This window comes from Lemur catta, chromosome 3 (genome assembly GCF_020740605.2).
Source record: "Lemur catta isolate mLemCat1 chromosome 3, mLemCat1.pri, whole genome shotgun sequence".
In the NCBI taxonomy this organism is placed as follows: domain Eukaryota; kingdom Metazoa; phylum Chordata; class Mammalia; order Primates; family Lemuridae; genus Lemur; species Lemur catta.
Window position 1 is genome coordinate 52,614,409 of NC_059130.1, and position 17,476 is coordinate 52,631,884.

At 31.9% G+C, this 17,476-nt stretch overlaps 1 protein-coding gene across 3 annotated transcripts in view; it reads right to left on the bottom strand.

Annotated features, from left to right (window-relative positions):
• The window catches only part of FNBP1L (formin binding protein 1 like), a 102,183-nt gene that overhangs the window by 11,574 nt on the left and 73,133 nt on the right, over positions 1-17,476 (bottom strand). For 2 of the 3 annotated variants that reach the window (XM_045547511.1, XM_045547510.1), the window contains exons 6-9: positions 13,810-13,914; positions 12,773-12,901; positions 10,517-10,663; positions 8,560-8,763 (exon numbers count right to left, since the gene is read on the bottom strand). In XM_045547511.1, coding sequence (XP_045403467.1) covers positions 8,560-8,763; positions 10,517-10,663; positions 12,773-12,901; positions 13,810-13,914 — 585 coding nt within the window. Of the gene's footprint in view, positions 1-2,317; positions 2,333-6,955; positions 7,115-8,559; positions 8,764-10,516; positions 10,664-12,772; positions 12,902-13,809; positions 13,915-17,476 lie in introns of all 3 variants that reach the window. The other variant, XM_045547512.1, reaches the window with a different exon arrangement.

Genomic DNA, 17,476 nt, shown 5'->3' on the forward strand with positions numbered 1-17,476 from the left:
ATTGGTAATGACCAGTACCACATTATTCTCAATTCTTGGCAGAGTAAAAATGAATACATATAAACCTTCTTACAGCAACAACAACAAAATGGAAACATATAACATTTCTTGTCTATACAGGTTATTATTTTATTTATAACATACTACCACATTCCCAAATGAAACCGATTGCCATGATATTCACAGAATGTTACAAATGCTCAAACTAAAAATATGAACATAATTGAGTTAAATAGGCAACTTACCTTATATAATCTAATTAATGAAATACACTTTAAATGTGTTCTATATATATAGTCTTTGAATGATTACATTTATTAAACCATTCCTCAGAATCAAAACATACCTGATCATTAAAAAAACAAAAGATAGAATATTCCCACAAGTATATTTTCAATTGAAATTTTACCTGTTTTGTAAATCACAAGTATAATTTCAATTTCTTTTCTAAAACCAAATGACATACCTCTGTTATTCCTGAAAGATGTAATCTTTCTTTAAAACAGATGCTTGATGTTTGAAAAATTTTTAATGCTTTGATAATCAAGAAACTATGTAATTTAAGAAAAAGTGCTAGTATTTAGATACAAATTTCTGATGGAAATGACATCTTTTTCCTCTTAAATGTCAACCACTGTTTCTTTATAGCCATGTTATTAGAGATTACAACAGAACCAGTATTAGCAGCTATTGAATCCATTTAACATAAACCTACATTTACTTGTCTTTCTTTACTCTAAAAATTGAAGATGACTATAATTATTTATTTTTCTTTTCAAAATGGTTATTTTAAGAACCTGAATATGACTCAATTTTTTAAAGTGATGCTAAAATGAGCACCCCAAACAAATGCATTTTTGCTCTTTAGGCCAGTTATGCCTATAACATATGCTAAATAGCTTTATTTCACTATCTATAAGAATGCTTCACTTACTTAAAAAAGAGAAAACTCACTTTTAGGATGAGCCATGATCAAATGTAATATTTAATTAATAACAGAATGCCCAGAATCTTTCCCCAGTGGCCTACACATTATGGACATTCAACAAGCCCACCTACAAAACGTAGGGCATCCTAAATGGCTTTTGTTTTTTCATCTACGAGTCACCAGATAAGAAGGCCAATTGACCAAATCCGACCTAAATAAATCAATGGCAAAATTTTCTATATGAAGTTCCTTTAATTTTACTGGTTAATTCTCAACATAAATTGTCATATTTAATCTAATCTGGAGTACAGGTTTTGAAAACTATTATATATATGACAAAGGTAAATTTTTTATTTATATTTTTTAAAATGTTTCTAAAAATCTTGAAAAATTATTTCATGAACTGAAGAAATATATTTCAATGTAGTATGGGTTTTTTGTTAAAATTATAACTCACAATTGCCCAAAAGTGAATGTGCCAGAGTTCCACTTACCCCTGATCAAAACTTGGTCTCAAATTTATTAACAATAAACACCTAGGCACTTGCAATTCTAATATCCCATTTGACAGTAGAACCTATTCTTAGAATAAGAGAACTAAACTCACTCTATTTCCTATAGATTAAGAAGTCCTCTGAGGCATTTAACAACCTCTTTTACTGAGAAGGAATTTATAAAAGGCTGAGTGCAACAATCTAAAAAAGTGGTCTATTTTCCAAAAGCTATTTTGTATAGCTTCTTATATAATAATTTCTGCATAGTTCTTCATAATGTAGCTCCATTAATTTGTTTCAAATAAATGAACAAAGGAACACCCCAAACACACACACACACACACACACACACACACACGCACACATGCACACACACTATTTAGATCATTTGTGCTTCTATTCCCCTTCAATAGTACAGAAGAACAGAGCAGTGATTCCATAATGATACTAACAGGAAATTTTTCTTTCTTTCTTCTTGGAAAAATTTAATGATTCTTGCGATAATCTACAAATCAAATTTACATAATCTTTTAAAGGGTGTTAAAAATAATTTTTGCTAAATTTTCTTCTGCATGAAACATGAACTTTTGCTCTACCATGTAACTTTAAAAATAATGTTTAACCATAATTTCATATTCCTCTATAACAGGACAAGGACTCCATCCAAGAACACTTAAGAACTTAATGGGTTGATGACAGTTAACCACATTACTTCTAATCTTATAACACAGAGAAGTACTAGTATATGCTGGACTATGTATTAAATTATAAAAGAAAAAACACACACAAGGTGAAAATGTGAGATGTACTTTACCACTTGTTTTGAATTAAACAAAACAATGTTTTGAAATTACTTAATGTTGGCACAGTATATAGATCAGCACATAAGGCTTACCATCTTCACCGACCACTGAATAGTTCAATGGAAAACAGAAAGAAATGGTAAATTATTCACATGAAACCATAATACAGAAGATGCAATAACCTATACGATTTTACAATATTAAAAGAAATCATCTACATTTCACAACCCAAACAATTATGCCAGAAAAACAATTTTAAGCACATTTTAGGAAAGTAAACTACTTGCCAAAAAAGCATACACTGATGATAATGGGCAGATATTTTCCAAAATTAACTAAAGCTCAAAAGTAAATAGTAATCATTCTATCAGTAATCATGCATTTTCCTTTAAAGAGAATATTTACATAAGTAGATTTTACTTATATAGCTCTTCATTCTCAAATTACTAATATTTGAAAAGCTGAATACAAAAGATCTAATATTAGCCATTTAAAAAGAAATCTTATATGAAATATTAAAAAATAGAATGCTCCTCCCAATGCATTAAAGAAAACACAATTATCTGGATTTTTATAGTTCAAAATACTGTTTTGAATTTAAATTTGTCAAGTTAGGTGAGGGTAACATTTTTATTATAGTTTTTATTTATGTACAGATACATTAAAAACCCATTATCAAAATAACGAGTTACCCAGATTCAAGTGTCCCACACGTATTTCCTACATAAATACCATATATACATGCATGCATACACACACGCATAGACACACACACACACACACACACACACACACACACACACATCTATCCTACATTCTGTGGGTTAGTAGGATTCTGCAACTGGCATGGCATCCATCTAGCATCCCAACTAAACACAGACACATACATACACACACACACACACACACACACACAGACCCAGCATATGTAACAGAGCTTTACAAAATTAATCTTCACATTGATTCCAATTAGTTAGCTGTCTCTAAAATTTTTATTTTTCCCTGTTTTCTAAATCATGAGGTTTTGAGAAAAGGTGGTGGGGAGATAACAGGTAGAATTTCACATAAAAATATGAATAAATTTTAACAAATATCTGACAAAAATATCTACCCCTTATCTCTTTATGAGTTGGTCATATATATTAATGGTTATGACAAGAAAAGATGACATTTGCTATCCATTATCTTTCTAAATTAAGCTTAACATTCTTTAGACTATCAGTAGTTTCGAAAAACAAAAGGTGTAACTTATTCTTGGTGAGGAAATAAGAAGGTTTAAGTGAAAGAAAGATATTCTGGTCTTTTTAAAATGTTATTAAACAAAATTATATACACGACAAGGAACAAAATATTTATTTAAAGTATTTGAATTTGACTTATCTTTTAAAATAATTTTCACCAGCTAAATTTCTAAGTGATACAACTTATTTTCTAATTTCTATATTAGCATCTTTTAGAGAAAAATTAAGCTAATTATAACTAAAATATCAAACATTTCAGTTTTTAGTCAATCTAGTTTTACTAAACTATAAGTTAGAAAATAAATTTACAGTTCATTACCTTAGATTTCAGGACATATAAAACTTAAGTTCTTTGTAAAAATATTAGAAATATATTGTGTACTTTTGAAAGTATTACATGTTTACAATAAAAATATCTTACTCTCACATATAATTATCATATACCTATAAACTAGAAAACTTCACATACCCACTATACTTAATAAATATAAAAGAGAGCTAAAAAGAAAATCAGTTAGGCAATTAAAATTACTAGGTGTATTTCATTTTAAGATAGGCCAAAATCCTGTGAGAACTGTACTCTGGAGAGATGAATGCTTAGAACAATGACTCTGGAAGTCTATAAAGTCATGAATAATTTAGACAGAAAATACAGACTTAATGCTAGATAAATCTATTAGTTAAAAAAGGAATATCCAAAAAAGCTCAAATGAAGTAGTTATAGAGTAAAAATTATTAGTTTGTATATTAAATAGTTTAGTTTGGTTGTATCCCCAAATATCCATTAACAATTTGAACTTGATGCCACACAAGGAAATTATAGACCCTTGTCCCTCAGAAAAGGTCCACTGGTACCACTGTCAAACTCAAAAACATTGGTCTAATACAACATTTCTCCTATCCTTACCAATACTGGGATCTGTATAAACCAGTTCTTATTAAGAAAAAAAAAAAAGGGATGGTAATTTTTTAGAAAAGGTATTTAGGAAAAGCAATGTCCAACAAGTGTAGCTCAAAAGAAGAGTTTCTGAATTGAGTGGTACTACTCATCAGCTTTATTTTGTAAGCTTAATGGACTGAAAAACCCATGTAAACCCACGTAAAAACATATAAACTGGTTTATTAAAGTTCACCTTCTTTTTGAATTTTTCTATATTGAAAAAATTCTTAAGTGAAAGGAAAACATCTAAGTAGGTTAATTTTGAAATATTATCTAGTAAACTATCAAATGCCAATCAAAACAGAAAGAAATTTCTCAACCCCAAGGTTGAAATACACTTTCCTCCTATTCCATCCTCCAAACCCGTTGGTTTGTCTGTCATATTTTCTATCTTGCGCATTGCCTTATTCTTTGAAGTGGTAACTAATACTAAACTGAGAGGGGATTTCTGCCTTCTAAAATTAGGCCCATGTAAAAATAACATATGAGTATTTAAAATTAAACCAATTTGTGAAAAACAAGTAACGGGCAAATAAAGTTTTACAGTTGTAAAATTCTAACCATAAATTTATTCAATAGGAATAAAGATGTCAAATATTTTAAGCTTCTCTCTCTCCAGGGCTCACAGTTCTAACTGCCTAAATTATTTTTATACTTTTTTCATATCTCTATGACTATACTGTGTAGAGTACTTCAACTGAGCCTGGTAGATTCAATATGTCGAATACACAAAAATTGCAAAAACATGGCTACTAACCAGTAATTTCTCATGATTTACAGGAAAAGATACTAATATTTAGCGTAATCTAAATCACCATAGGGAAGGAATTAATTCCACCCTCATAATTCAGGCAATAGAAATCCCAAATATGATTTCTTAAAGTCTTTCAAATAAGTGTTAAGAGCTTTAAAAAGTGATTATAGACATGCATGTAGGTATAATAGACTCATCCACAGGGACTTTTCAAAATGTCATTAATTACCCGTATCATCTGCAAACAGAATTAGGTAAGACAGATGCAAAGTTCATATCATTGGAGAAAAAAAGACCAAAAAAAGTCACAACATACTAGAATATTTCTGCTTAATTACTGACACCAATTAAGTTTCTAATATTATTTTAATAGAAATGTAGATAATAATGTAATCTTGCCCTAAACTAATATCTCTTGTTCTACAGGAAGCCAAAATGAAATTTAAAGACAGAAAAGACTACAAAAAGAAAAACAGAGAGGGAAGGAAAAAGAAGAAATAAAAGAGAAGGAAAGAAAAGGAAAAGAGGAAAAGAATTTTAGCATTATTACTGTTAAACTTCTTAAGACACTGATAGACTGATTTCTCAACTATGAGTTAGCACACATATATTTCTCAAATGTTCAAACAAATCTTATAAATGAATCTAATAGCCTATGAATATTAAAAGTACATCCTCAGCCAGTTGCAGTGGCTCACACCTGTAATCTGAAAACTTTGTGAGGCTGAGGCAGGAGGATTAACTGAGGCCAGGAGTTCAAGACCAGCCTGAGCAACACAGCAAGACCCTGTCTCTAAAAAAAAATTTTTTTTTAAATTAGCCAGGCATGGTGGTGCACACCCATAGTTCCAGCTACTTGGGAAGCTGAGGCAGGAGGATCACTTGAGCCCAGGAGTTGAAGGCTGCAGTGAACTATGATTGCATCACTGCACTACAGCCTGGGCAACAGAACAAGACTCTGTTTCCTCTTTAAAAACAAAAAATCCTTAAAATCAAACATAGCCTTACATAATAGAGTAATACTAATTTATTTATCAGTAGTATAACAGTTGTTGCTAAGAAAGTTTAATATTTCCTTTTTATTATTCTATAAATTTTCATTTGCAGAGTATTCTTTGGAATAAGTAAATGCCAAAGGCTAGCCAATTTAAAAAAAAAAAAGAAATGGAAAATTCTGGTAAAATAAAACTTTTCTTTAGTTCAAAAAAACAAATTCCATGTAAATATTACTCAGTAATACCTAATATTTTTATATGCTTTACAACTTACAAAATACCTTCTATTATCTTAATTTGATCTACAATCTTGATATTTAACATGACTGTCTTTAATTTTTTTAACTATTAGAAATTGTGCTTTACCCTTCTAAAAGTTAAATAGGGCAATTAAAATTGAACTTGACATTTTATTGTCAATAAAATACTTTATAAAATTGGCAAGTGAAGTCAGCATTAGTGACAAATTATTACAAGAGTAACTCCAGTGACAAATTACTGAAAGTCTTAAAAATGTAAATACAAGACAATGGTGAACATATGGTTTCACATAAACAAAAAAATTGCTAAAATATGATTGTACCCAGCACCCTCTTTATAATACCATTCTTTTATGGTTGAGCATTTCAAATGTTATAAAGAGGAGTTGTTTTTAACTTGAGGGCAGCTATACTTAATTCTGTGATGTTTTTAAACTATGTATTTATAGGAGAGAGCCTTATAATGAGGGTGGAGAGTATTAAAAGCCACACTACACACACAATAGGCCATCATGCATTTTAACCCATTATTAAACTTACCCCTCTTTTGAGGCTTCTGAAAGAAGGAATTCTGGGCTTCCCTGTTTTTATTTCATTCATACAATAATGCACGGGCTCAATGGAGAATGTGAGAAACTGGGACCCATTAGGAGTACTGGATGTGAATAAACTAGTAGGGGTTAAGGGTGGGGACTGTGGCTAATATGGAAATAAAGAAAGGAATCAATAAGCCAAATGTGCATAGTCTTTTCCTAAATGAAAATTCTATTTTTGGCAACATACTTTTCACAAACTATATCTCAAATAAAGTTTTCTATAAAAATAAGAAATTAAACATAGTTTTGCCAAAAATTATCATTATTTAAATCAAATTCACTTTTTAAAATGTACCATTTCACTTGATCACTTTTTACAAGCTGACAGATTAAAAATATAGAGTACACAAACTATAGAGGAAGCAATATGATATAGATAAAAAAATTCTCTTCTGATTTCTAGAATGTTAGCATCACCATGGATTCCTAGTTATACTTAACATGTACTCATCAAGAGATAAAGGCAGTAGCTACAGCTAAAGTTATCTAAATATAGGTAATGTCACATATAAAATATTAAAATTATAACTGATTATCAGAGATAGGCAAAAAATTTTCAGTACATTCATGGCTTTCCTCTCAGACTGTTTCTATTCCATCCTATTTCACCTCTTTTTTAAAAAAATTTCAGTATTCCTTGTATTCCTAAGCTCTTCTAACTACTCTGATATGACTAAAAAAGGTCTGACCTCTCAACTTCTTTACTGGACAATATTATTAAAAACATGAATAAAGTGTGAGTTAATTATAATTGTGCTTTTAAAGACACTTATATAGGTAAACTATAATTTCAGTTGAATTTTAATTTTATCCACAGTCATATGCCAAGATCAAAAAAAAGTAAAATAATCAAGTATACTTTAATAAATATAGCACAGATTAAGAGTATCTATTTTCCTTACTGATATGACACTATTACAATCACTTAATTGATAAGAAAGACAAAGCACTCATCTATTCCATCTGCTCACCTGCTAAGCTAGATTTATCTAAAATAAACAGCACATCAAAAGGTGAGTTCTAACAAGAGTTGAGATTATCTTAGCAAACTAGACATTTTTAAAATTTCAATTAACCAAAAACATTGAGCCATTCCCATTAAAAACTCATATGAATGATAAAAATAATTTCAGTAGTATGATCTATAAGACCTAATTTGACATTTATTATTACTGTGTCAATCATTCATTCCAATTGACAATTGCAATTTTACTGGTCTTTTAGTTAGATCATGTCCCTTTAGAAATTCTGATGGAAACTATACACAAAATAGATTTTCAAAAGCAAATATTTAACTAGATAGTAACAACTGAGTTAATATTCCTAGTCATTATTAAGCAGTGGTCAAATGTTAAATCCAGAAATAATTTTTACCATTAAAGTATAAAACTCTATGTTTCCTACTAAGTGAAAGGTTACTGGAATCATTAAAATTAAAAATATTTATCCTCCATTAATAGTAAATCATTATCCATTCAATACCTACATTGATTTAATTCACACACTAAAAAAAAACTGATTAGCATACAGGAATTTTAAGACTTTTACCTTTGGCTTCTTTCCAAAGAGCCACAATTTGCCCTTGGCCTTTCCTACTGTGGTTTTGGCATCCACTTTCCCACTCTCCTGTTTGGATGCACTGATAGTCCCATCAGAAATGGTTCTATATATGTGCTGACTATAATCTTCAAATGGAAAGTCTCCTGGAGGTTCAAAACCAGACTTGAAGGAGTCTACCACCATTTGAGAGTCCTATACACAAGAAACATTAAGTTTTTAAAACCATATCATTTGTTCATAATGCATTAGCTTTCAAAACTTTAATCAGTACAAGAAAACAACAAATAAAAGTTTAAAGAAATAATTCTACAGTAATCATTAAAGGTTTAAAATGAATAATTTCTTCCTGTGAATGTGTAATAAACCCTAAATATTTTAATCCCAATTGAAAAATACAGTAACTTAAAAATTACCACTTAATTTATAATATTCATGAAATGTTTTTGCAAAGTGATTCAACCCCCTGAAATTCATATGAAGACTAGTTATAGCTGGTAAGAAAAATCTAACTGACAAAATGAATACAGAAAGAGGTTATTATCAAGTAGAAATTCTGAGAAGTTTCAAAGGTAAAAGGTTTTTTGCTTTAAGGAATGTCTACAAAGAAGTTGATCTGCTGACCGAGGAAAGAGCTTCTGATCATGAAAGAGTAAGAGATGGAGTAGAAGGGCTTTCATTCATCCAACAGGGGAAAATATAAAAAAATATAGTGAATACATGCTATAGAATGTTAACAGAGCAACAGGGAAAGATCTCATAAACAGCACTAAACTTGCAAAAAGCAAGTTTAAAAATGTAAAGTTTAACATGATTTACCTATAACTAAAAAAACTCACATAAATATTATATATTGCTTTTAGACATACATACCTCTATCTAAATGTTTTACTGATGTCTTAACCTCATCATTTTAAAACAGAATACTTTATTCCCACAAACTCTTCCCCACCCCTACCTACCTCTCCTCTTGTTCCGCATTTCTGTTAATAGTATATGTTTTGCCCATCATTTTAGTCAAAAGTCATCCTTAAGTCATGCTTACTTTTATCACTAATGCTACCCTCAGCAATCATTTGCTAAAAGATAAGAAGAATAAGAAAAGAGGAAGAACCCAACTATATTGTATACACTTGGATACAGCCGTACTAAAATATTATATGCACTTTGGAAGTCCCAATTAAAGAAGCCAAAAATCTTTTCTTTTCTAAATTTAAGTGAGGATTCTCCTAGTTACTGGAAGGATCCTCACTAATATATCTATTTAATGGGCTTCTTGTGAAGACTAAAATATGTGGTACATATTTGACACTCCCCAAATGCCCTTTTCTCTTGCTCTTCAATCATATCCTCAGTTTCTGCCAAGCATACTTTTTGATCACTCAATCAACATTTACTGAGAAATGACCAGATACATGACTCTGCTACATCTTAATCAAGGTACAATGTGATTAGATATATTAATATTTCTTCAAGGGCAGGAGGACTATGCTGTTTCCTCTACCATAATGCCCTCCTTCTTCCTCATTATCATTCTATACAGTACTCATGTTTCTTGATCCAACTCAAGTGCCGACTCTTGTGTTAAAGGGAACTCTGACAATTCTAGATCTGCCTGTTCTTCTCTAACTTTCTAAGACTAATAGTATATAACACAATTTGTAACATCTAATTCACAGGTTCTTTATACTCTTGGGTTGAAACTGAAAAATTAGTGGGAGAAAGAGAAAGTTAGAAAAAAAATTTTTTTTAAAGAATCAGGATTTTAGCATTTAGAATGGTTGCTTAGATCCCAAAGGAGTCTAACAATATTGCAAAACTTTCTTCTACAGAATTTAGAACCAACTACACATCAGATTACTTTACCCCTTTCCCAGCTCATTTCACTAACTTAAACTGCACAGCTAAACCACATAAACTTATTCAAAGATAATTATGTAGCACTTACTCGTCTTTCATCAACTGATTTTGCTGCAAGAATCATTCCTTCCAAACACTTTGAAATGATAGGAATAACTTTTCGTTCTGAGTCTGCAAAGCCTCTGTAACACTCACTGAGTTTAATAGTCCTTCGTTCATCCATTTCTTGCAGTTGCTAATAATCAGGAATTTAAAAAAGAAAAGGAAAATTGAATTTTCCAATTATTTTAAAGGAATTAGTGATCCCCCCAAATTAAAGATTTCTACTCTAATAGTTACAGTGTTGTTAATACCTTTTAACAAGTGCTATTGATTCACAATACTTAGAAACCGAGGCATGCCAAACAGCAAAAGGAAAAAAAAAAATCAAGCCCTTTAGTACCATCCTAAAACCAGATGACACTGGTGTTCTGGCCTTCTAAAAGGACCCTTGGCCAGGAGCAATGGTTCACACCTGTAATCCCAACACTTTGGGAGGCCAAGGTGGGAGGACTGCTTGAGGCCAGGAGTTCGAGATCATCCCGGGCAATAATGTGAGACCCAACCCTCACCCCCACAACTCTACAAAAAGATAAAAAATGAGCCAGGCATGGTGGTGCATGCCTGTAGTCCCAGTAACTCAAGAGGCTGAAGCAAGCCCAGGAGTTCAAGGTTACAGTGAGCTATGATCATGCCAGTAAACTCCAACCTGAGTGACAGAGCATGACCCTGTCTCAAAAAAAATAAATAAATAAAAATAAAAAATAAAAAAATAAAATGACCCCTTACTGGTTACCAGCTCCTTGTCCCATACTACCTTTTACTCTTCAACTTGAGTGGTTCTTGTTTATGTTTCCAGGAAAAGTTTCATTTTAAGACAAAATCCTGGCACTAATTTTTTTTTTAAGCAATTGGCCTCTAACGTATGCAAATCTGAGATTTCTAACCCCTTAAGTTAGTTCAAAATACTTTAGTAAGACCTGACTGAAGCAAGAGTCCACAGTTGATTGCATACCAAAAGGTATCTAGACCTACTAGTCTACAGCTGAGAGTTGGGGACACAAAAGGAAAAACAAGAAACCACAAGGTCAAAGCAGCACATATACAGAATCTCCACAATTGAAAATTCACTGGCACACGCCACCAGGAAATATGCTGGAACACATGAAGTCCAATAACTTAAAGGCATTTTTGACACTTCCTATTTGCCAACACTGACCTTTCTCTTTCCTAGAAAGCAGCCACATAGCTCAAGTCCCCAAATTCCCACAGCTTTATACCACTTTTCCTCTTTAATTACTTCCCAAAGCAGGGGAGTTTAAGACCTCAATTTTCACAGAAGAACTGCTCCCAGCATCACAAAATGGCAATACTACTCCATAGAAAGGTCCAACCACAGGATCAGGCCCCAAAACACAAAAGGCAGCTGATCTCCAAATTGAGGGCTCCCCAGAATATGAAGACTTAGCTAGTGAGCCTAGAAAAACACCACAGAATAAGGACTGGCAGGTTTGACTCTCTGGATTAAATGACCAGAATCTGATACCAACTCTAGTCCACCAGCTCTCAATACAATTCCTTTGTACCTCTGACATGCTTTACAAAGAAAAAAAAAGTATACTTGGACTGACATTCTCTCCACATAAACTCTGTTCTCTGAGATACTATTTCATTCAACACTGTTTTACTAAATCCCTTTTCTCTAATTTCCCTTCTTTCTAAAAAAAGGCAGTAACATAATTTAATCTTCATGTAAATTCTGCAGTCTTTACCTGAGGCTATTTGACAACTGTTATCATCAAGTGATGATGGACAGGATTTATAAGCAAGCTCAAAGCCTGAATTACATTTATGATCTAACAGAGTCAGCAAGATAAACAGGCAAAAACCAGGCTAACAAACATTTTATAAGATTTATTTCTGCCACCTGGGCTAATGCCAAGGATTCTGGTTTGGTTTCAAAAAGCTACATCCCATTCTAGGTGAGCAGATTACATTATACAATTTTAATGAATTCCCCTTATCATATCAAAATACTTAAGGATACAGTACTTAAATTTATCTAAAAAATTTCGTTTTGTTAGTGGACTGTTTATAACACTAATAATAAATGTGTAGGAAAATTTGTGATTTAAAAGTTAGGAAAAATATACTTTTCAAATTTACAATGAGAAAGAAATCTCTTATCACCAATCTTGATGACTAGAATCTAGAAAGATTCTGATGTCTAAGATTTAAGTTAAGTTCTACATTTAAGGACTAGGTCTTCCAATTCTAAAACCAACTTCATATATCTAAAACTTACCTTGTAAATCTGAGGAATCACTACATAGAAATGTTTGTGTTGTTCTCCATTAAAGTTTTGTAATTGTGCAGCATATTCATTTTTATTCTCATCAGCCATATGTGTACGCAGATTCAACTGCTGTTTGGCCTATGGGCAAATTGGTCCAAATCATTACCAAGAACAATAACAAAATCATAGCAAATCACTGTTCTAAAAATTATACTAAAACTAGATCTTATCAATGGAGACGTCAACACCTGACATCAAGAGAATGATGAAGTGGTTTGCCTTTTCCAAACTATTGATATCATTTAAAATTTAAGGAGACACTTGCAGACCTAACGGTCAGAGTGGTCTCCTTATTATAATATTCCCCTTCCCCCATTACCACAGTACTCCCCCATACAACTAATCTGTTCAAATAAATTATCTCTTTATCAAATCCAGGTTAAAAATAAATAAATGACAGCATTATAGCTTGAAACAGTGTGCTTTTAATTGAAAGAGAAAAGCACATACGTTCAGGTACATTTCAGATTGTTAAAAAAGTTAGTAGTAAAACATTTATCCTCTCATATCCAACTGAAATAAGAAACTAAAATCACAGTGAAACTAAATAATGATAAAAATGTGATTTTTGAATAATGTAATATTCAACAATTTTCCATCTCTTTATATAACCAAAAGTACTTTAAGCGAGGCTTTAGTTAGAATATCGTTCTCTTCCTCTTGATCTCTTTTAGAAAGTCAAATTAGTTATTATCTAACTAATTAGTTATTACCCCATCAACACACATAGGACAGGAAATCAATCTCAATAGCAACCATGTCTTTACTCTGAATTTGAATGCAGCTAACATACTGTAACAAATGAACACATATTAATTACTTTCTTAGACCAGTATGTGTAATTTAAAGTAGGCAGATATTTGTGTATTTTAGACTTAAAAATAATGTATCTCTTGAGGAAATTCTAATACTGATACAAATGTGACTCCTTTCCATATCTAAGTAATAATATTTTGTTATCAATGTTGGTTTGGAGTATTTCTTACCTTTTCAACATCTGCCTTGGTTGCATTAGTATCGTTATCCAATCTTTCATAACTTTGTTGTGCCTTTTCTGCCTCTCTACATTCTCTTTCAAATTTCTTTTTACTCTGTTTAAAAAATCAAAATACCACACTGAGAAAATAAAATTAGGTTATCTAAGAAATAACTTTAAAATGTTGGCACTTTGTATTATGTAGAAATGAACTGCACATGAAAAGTAAAATTTATCCTTTCTAAATCAGAAAATAAATTTTACTATTATAATGAATCCATGTGCTTTATAAATATCAAGCATTAATCATGGACTACAAAAAACAACATAGATATGTCTGAGTTAATGTTTAATATTTATTATACATCTCATCTCTCAATTAAAAATGTGTACTTTGTAATTTTTTATTATAAGTTCATCTTCAGCAGGACTTTTTTGGTTTGGTGTTTTTGTTTAATTTTTGGTGACTGTAAGAGGTGTACATAGTTCCAGGGTACGTATAATTTAACACATTCATATAATTTGTAAATGTCAAATTTGTGTACTTGGGATATCCATCACCTTAAATATCTGTCTCTTCTTTAGGCTAGAAACATCTGAATTATTCCCTTCTAGCTATTCTGATATATACAATAGATTATCATAAACTATAATCACCCTACTGATCTAACAAACACTATGTCTTATTTCTTCTATGAAACTATATTATTTGTACACTCAGGATGATATGTCTTGATGTGGATCCACTGTTCTGGGCACCTGGGGGAAATCCTTTCCATCTGAAACTCAGGTCTTTTGGTTCTGGGAAAATCTTCTTGACTTATTTTTGTCCATTTTCTGTGCTTTCTTTTTTCTAGGATTATTATTTTGAAAATGAACCTACTACATGAGTCCCCTAATTTTCTCATATTTTCAATTTCTGTCATTTTGCTCTACTTTTTGAGAGATTTCTTCTACTTTATCTCTCATTCTTTCTAGTGCATTTTTTCATTTCTGCTATCAAAAAGTTCTTTTTTGTTCTTTATATGTATCTTTTTTAATAGTAACTTAGTTCGTGGACATATTTTCTCTATTCCCTTTGAGAATATTAATAACAGTTTTGAGTGCTTTGTATTTGCTCTTTAATTCTCATTTCCTTTCATAGTCACTGCTTCTTCTACATTGCTTTTTCTCCTATGTACTAGTTTTGATCTCTGATGTGCATAATAGATGTTTTCTTTAAATATCCAGGGATCCTTGGCTATCTGCTCTTATTTAAAAAGCCAATTGAAAGCTCCACAGGTGGTGTTTGTGTATTATGATATTTCCCTCTAGGGCCAGGTAGCTAGTTTCCTTGGAAAAACCTCAAGTGTCAGTAAGATTTTTCTCTAACTGATTAGATTCCCCAGGGAAGCCTCTTACAATTTCTCACCTGGAAAATACATGCCTTGTGACCTGTATTTTGAGAACTGCTCACAAGAAGAAAGCAGGGGAACTCAGCATTTCATATTTATCCAGTCTCCTTTTTAGAACCAGTTATAATATCAATTTCTTATCTTAGGGATTACCAAACCATAAAAATAGCGCGAATTTGGATCCCAAACCTTATGACTATAAGATCTAAGGGTTTAAATTTCTCATAGAATACCTCTCTTCCTTTGACCTTCAGACAAAGTTTCTTTGATGCCTCTCTTGGCCAATGGGCAGAATTATTATAATCCAACTTTCCCTAAAGATTCAGTCCTCCAGAGTTTCAAATTTTATACAAGGGTTGCAGTTCCAACTCCCCTAAAGCATACGGAGCTAAAACCTAACCTCTGTTCCTGTGTGAGTATTAAAACCCAAGCCCTTAGAGCAAGTACCAGGTCCAGTAAATCACCATACCCCAACAACTCTTGCCCTCATTTTTCCAAATACCACTGTATCAGCTCATACACCTATTGCTCTGGCTTTATTTACCCTTACATTCCTAGCAGTTAGAGATTTCCCTTTCTTTTGGGTAACTAAGAGTTTAAAACGTGATTTTAAAAAATGCAATAGCTATTATATCTAAAGTATTTGTAACCAAAAGGTTTCTAAGTCAGTTCAGTTTGTCATACAGTTAGAACCAGATATACCTATAACTTATATGAAATAAATGTGCTTCAAAATTTTTTACAAATTTCTTTAAATGTAGGCCTTATACTTAGTACAGGTATTTTGATTAGTATGAGACACCAAATGAGATACTAACAATTTATTCAAAGCACATAAAATATCTGAATACATTCCTTGGGATCACATGTTAAAAAAAAAACCTGAAGATATATACATAGATATATAGATATAGATATGTAATGTCACTTTCCTATGAAAATTAAGGTTAAATTTTCACTTAAATGTGAACTCAGCTCTGAGCTGAGTTTTCAAATTGAGTAGCTATAGGCTAATAATTTTGGTGCAAATTGAGGCTGTTTATATATACAAAAATATTTTTATATTAGGTGTCTTATTTATAGAAAAACACCTATAATAACTTCCTTGCAACAGTAAAAGTACCAGTACAATATTAAAAATACACATTCTCTGAATAATATATTACACAATATAGAAATATACCCAGAAAAGATTCTTTTCTTCTTCACCCTGTGTATGCCAGACTAATAACAGCCACTTCTACTCACCCACCCTTGCTAAGCAGAGGCTGCCTCCCAGTATAGAGGCTGAAAATAGCTGATACTTGCTTTCCCAGACTCCCCACAGCTGGGGCAAGTAATCTAATCCTGTCAAAGGCATTAGGATTAGACAGGAAGTCTGCTGGGGGCTTCCTGGGAAAATTTTCCTTCCCTGATAAAAAGGGACAGTTAGAAGAGAAATACCCCCTTTTTACTGCCTTTGGAGGCAGCTGAATGAGGATATGGTATTTGGCTGCTTAAGCCAACAACTGACCATAAGGAGACAAGGCTGACAAAAAAAGCCAACATGGTCAAATGGTAAAGTGGACAAATGGAAAGGAGATAGAGCCTTGGTAACATCACTGAGCTTCTGAACTGCTCCCATTTCTGAGCTCTGTTCTTAGAAGCTTGTATGCCCTGTTACTTGGAGCCTCCTAACTGATGGACCTGGCGTCTCTGATGCTTCCATCTTCTACTCTCTGACCATTCCTTCAAGATCTCCTTTACAAGTTCTTCTGTCCTCTCCTAAATGCCAGTGCTGCCTATTTTATTTATTCTGGGGTTAATAACTGTCTTTTAATTTTTTTCTCAATTTTTAATACTCTGTCACTAATTCAACCTGATTCCACCAGAGTTCTTTATATCTCTTCTCAGTTATTTCAAACATGTTAGGAATTCTACAATTTCATTTTTTTTACTAAACAGGAAGACATGGAACTAGGAAATGGGATCCTACACTTGCTTCTACATATTAAATAGAAATTATATGTCAGTCTCCCCCACTGGACTGCAAGCTCTATAAAAACAAGAACCACGTCAATATTCATTTTTGTATTTCCAGGGTACAAAAGGATACTTTAGATAAACAGGAGTGGAACTCACCTTTTTCTCATAGTATTGTTAATGCCTAAAGGAAATCTCTCCTACATTTTTTATGCTTCTTATGACCTCTATAACTTTTGCTTAATAACTGTTAATTATTCTAAAAACAAGTCAGCACATATTAACAAGAATGATTTGTGCCAACACCAATTTTCAAAGGAA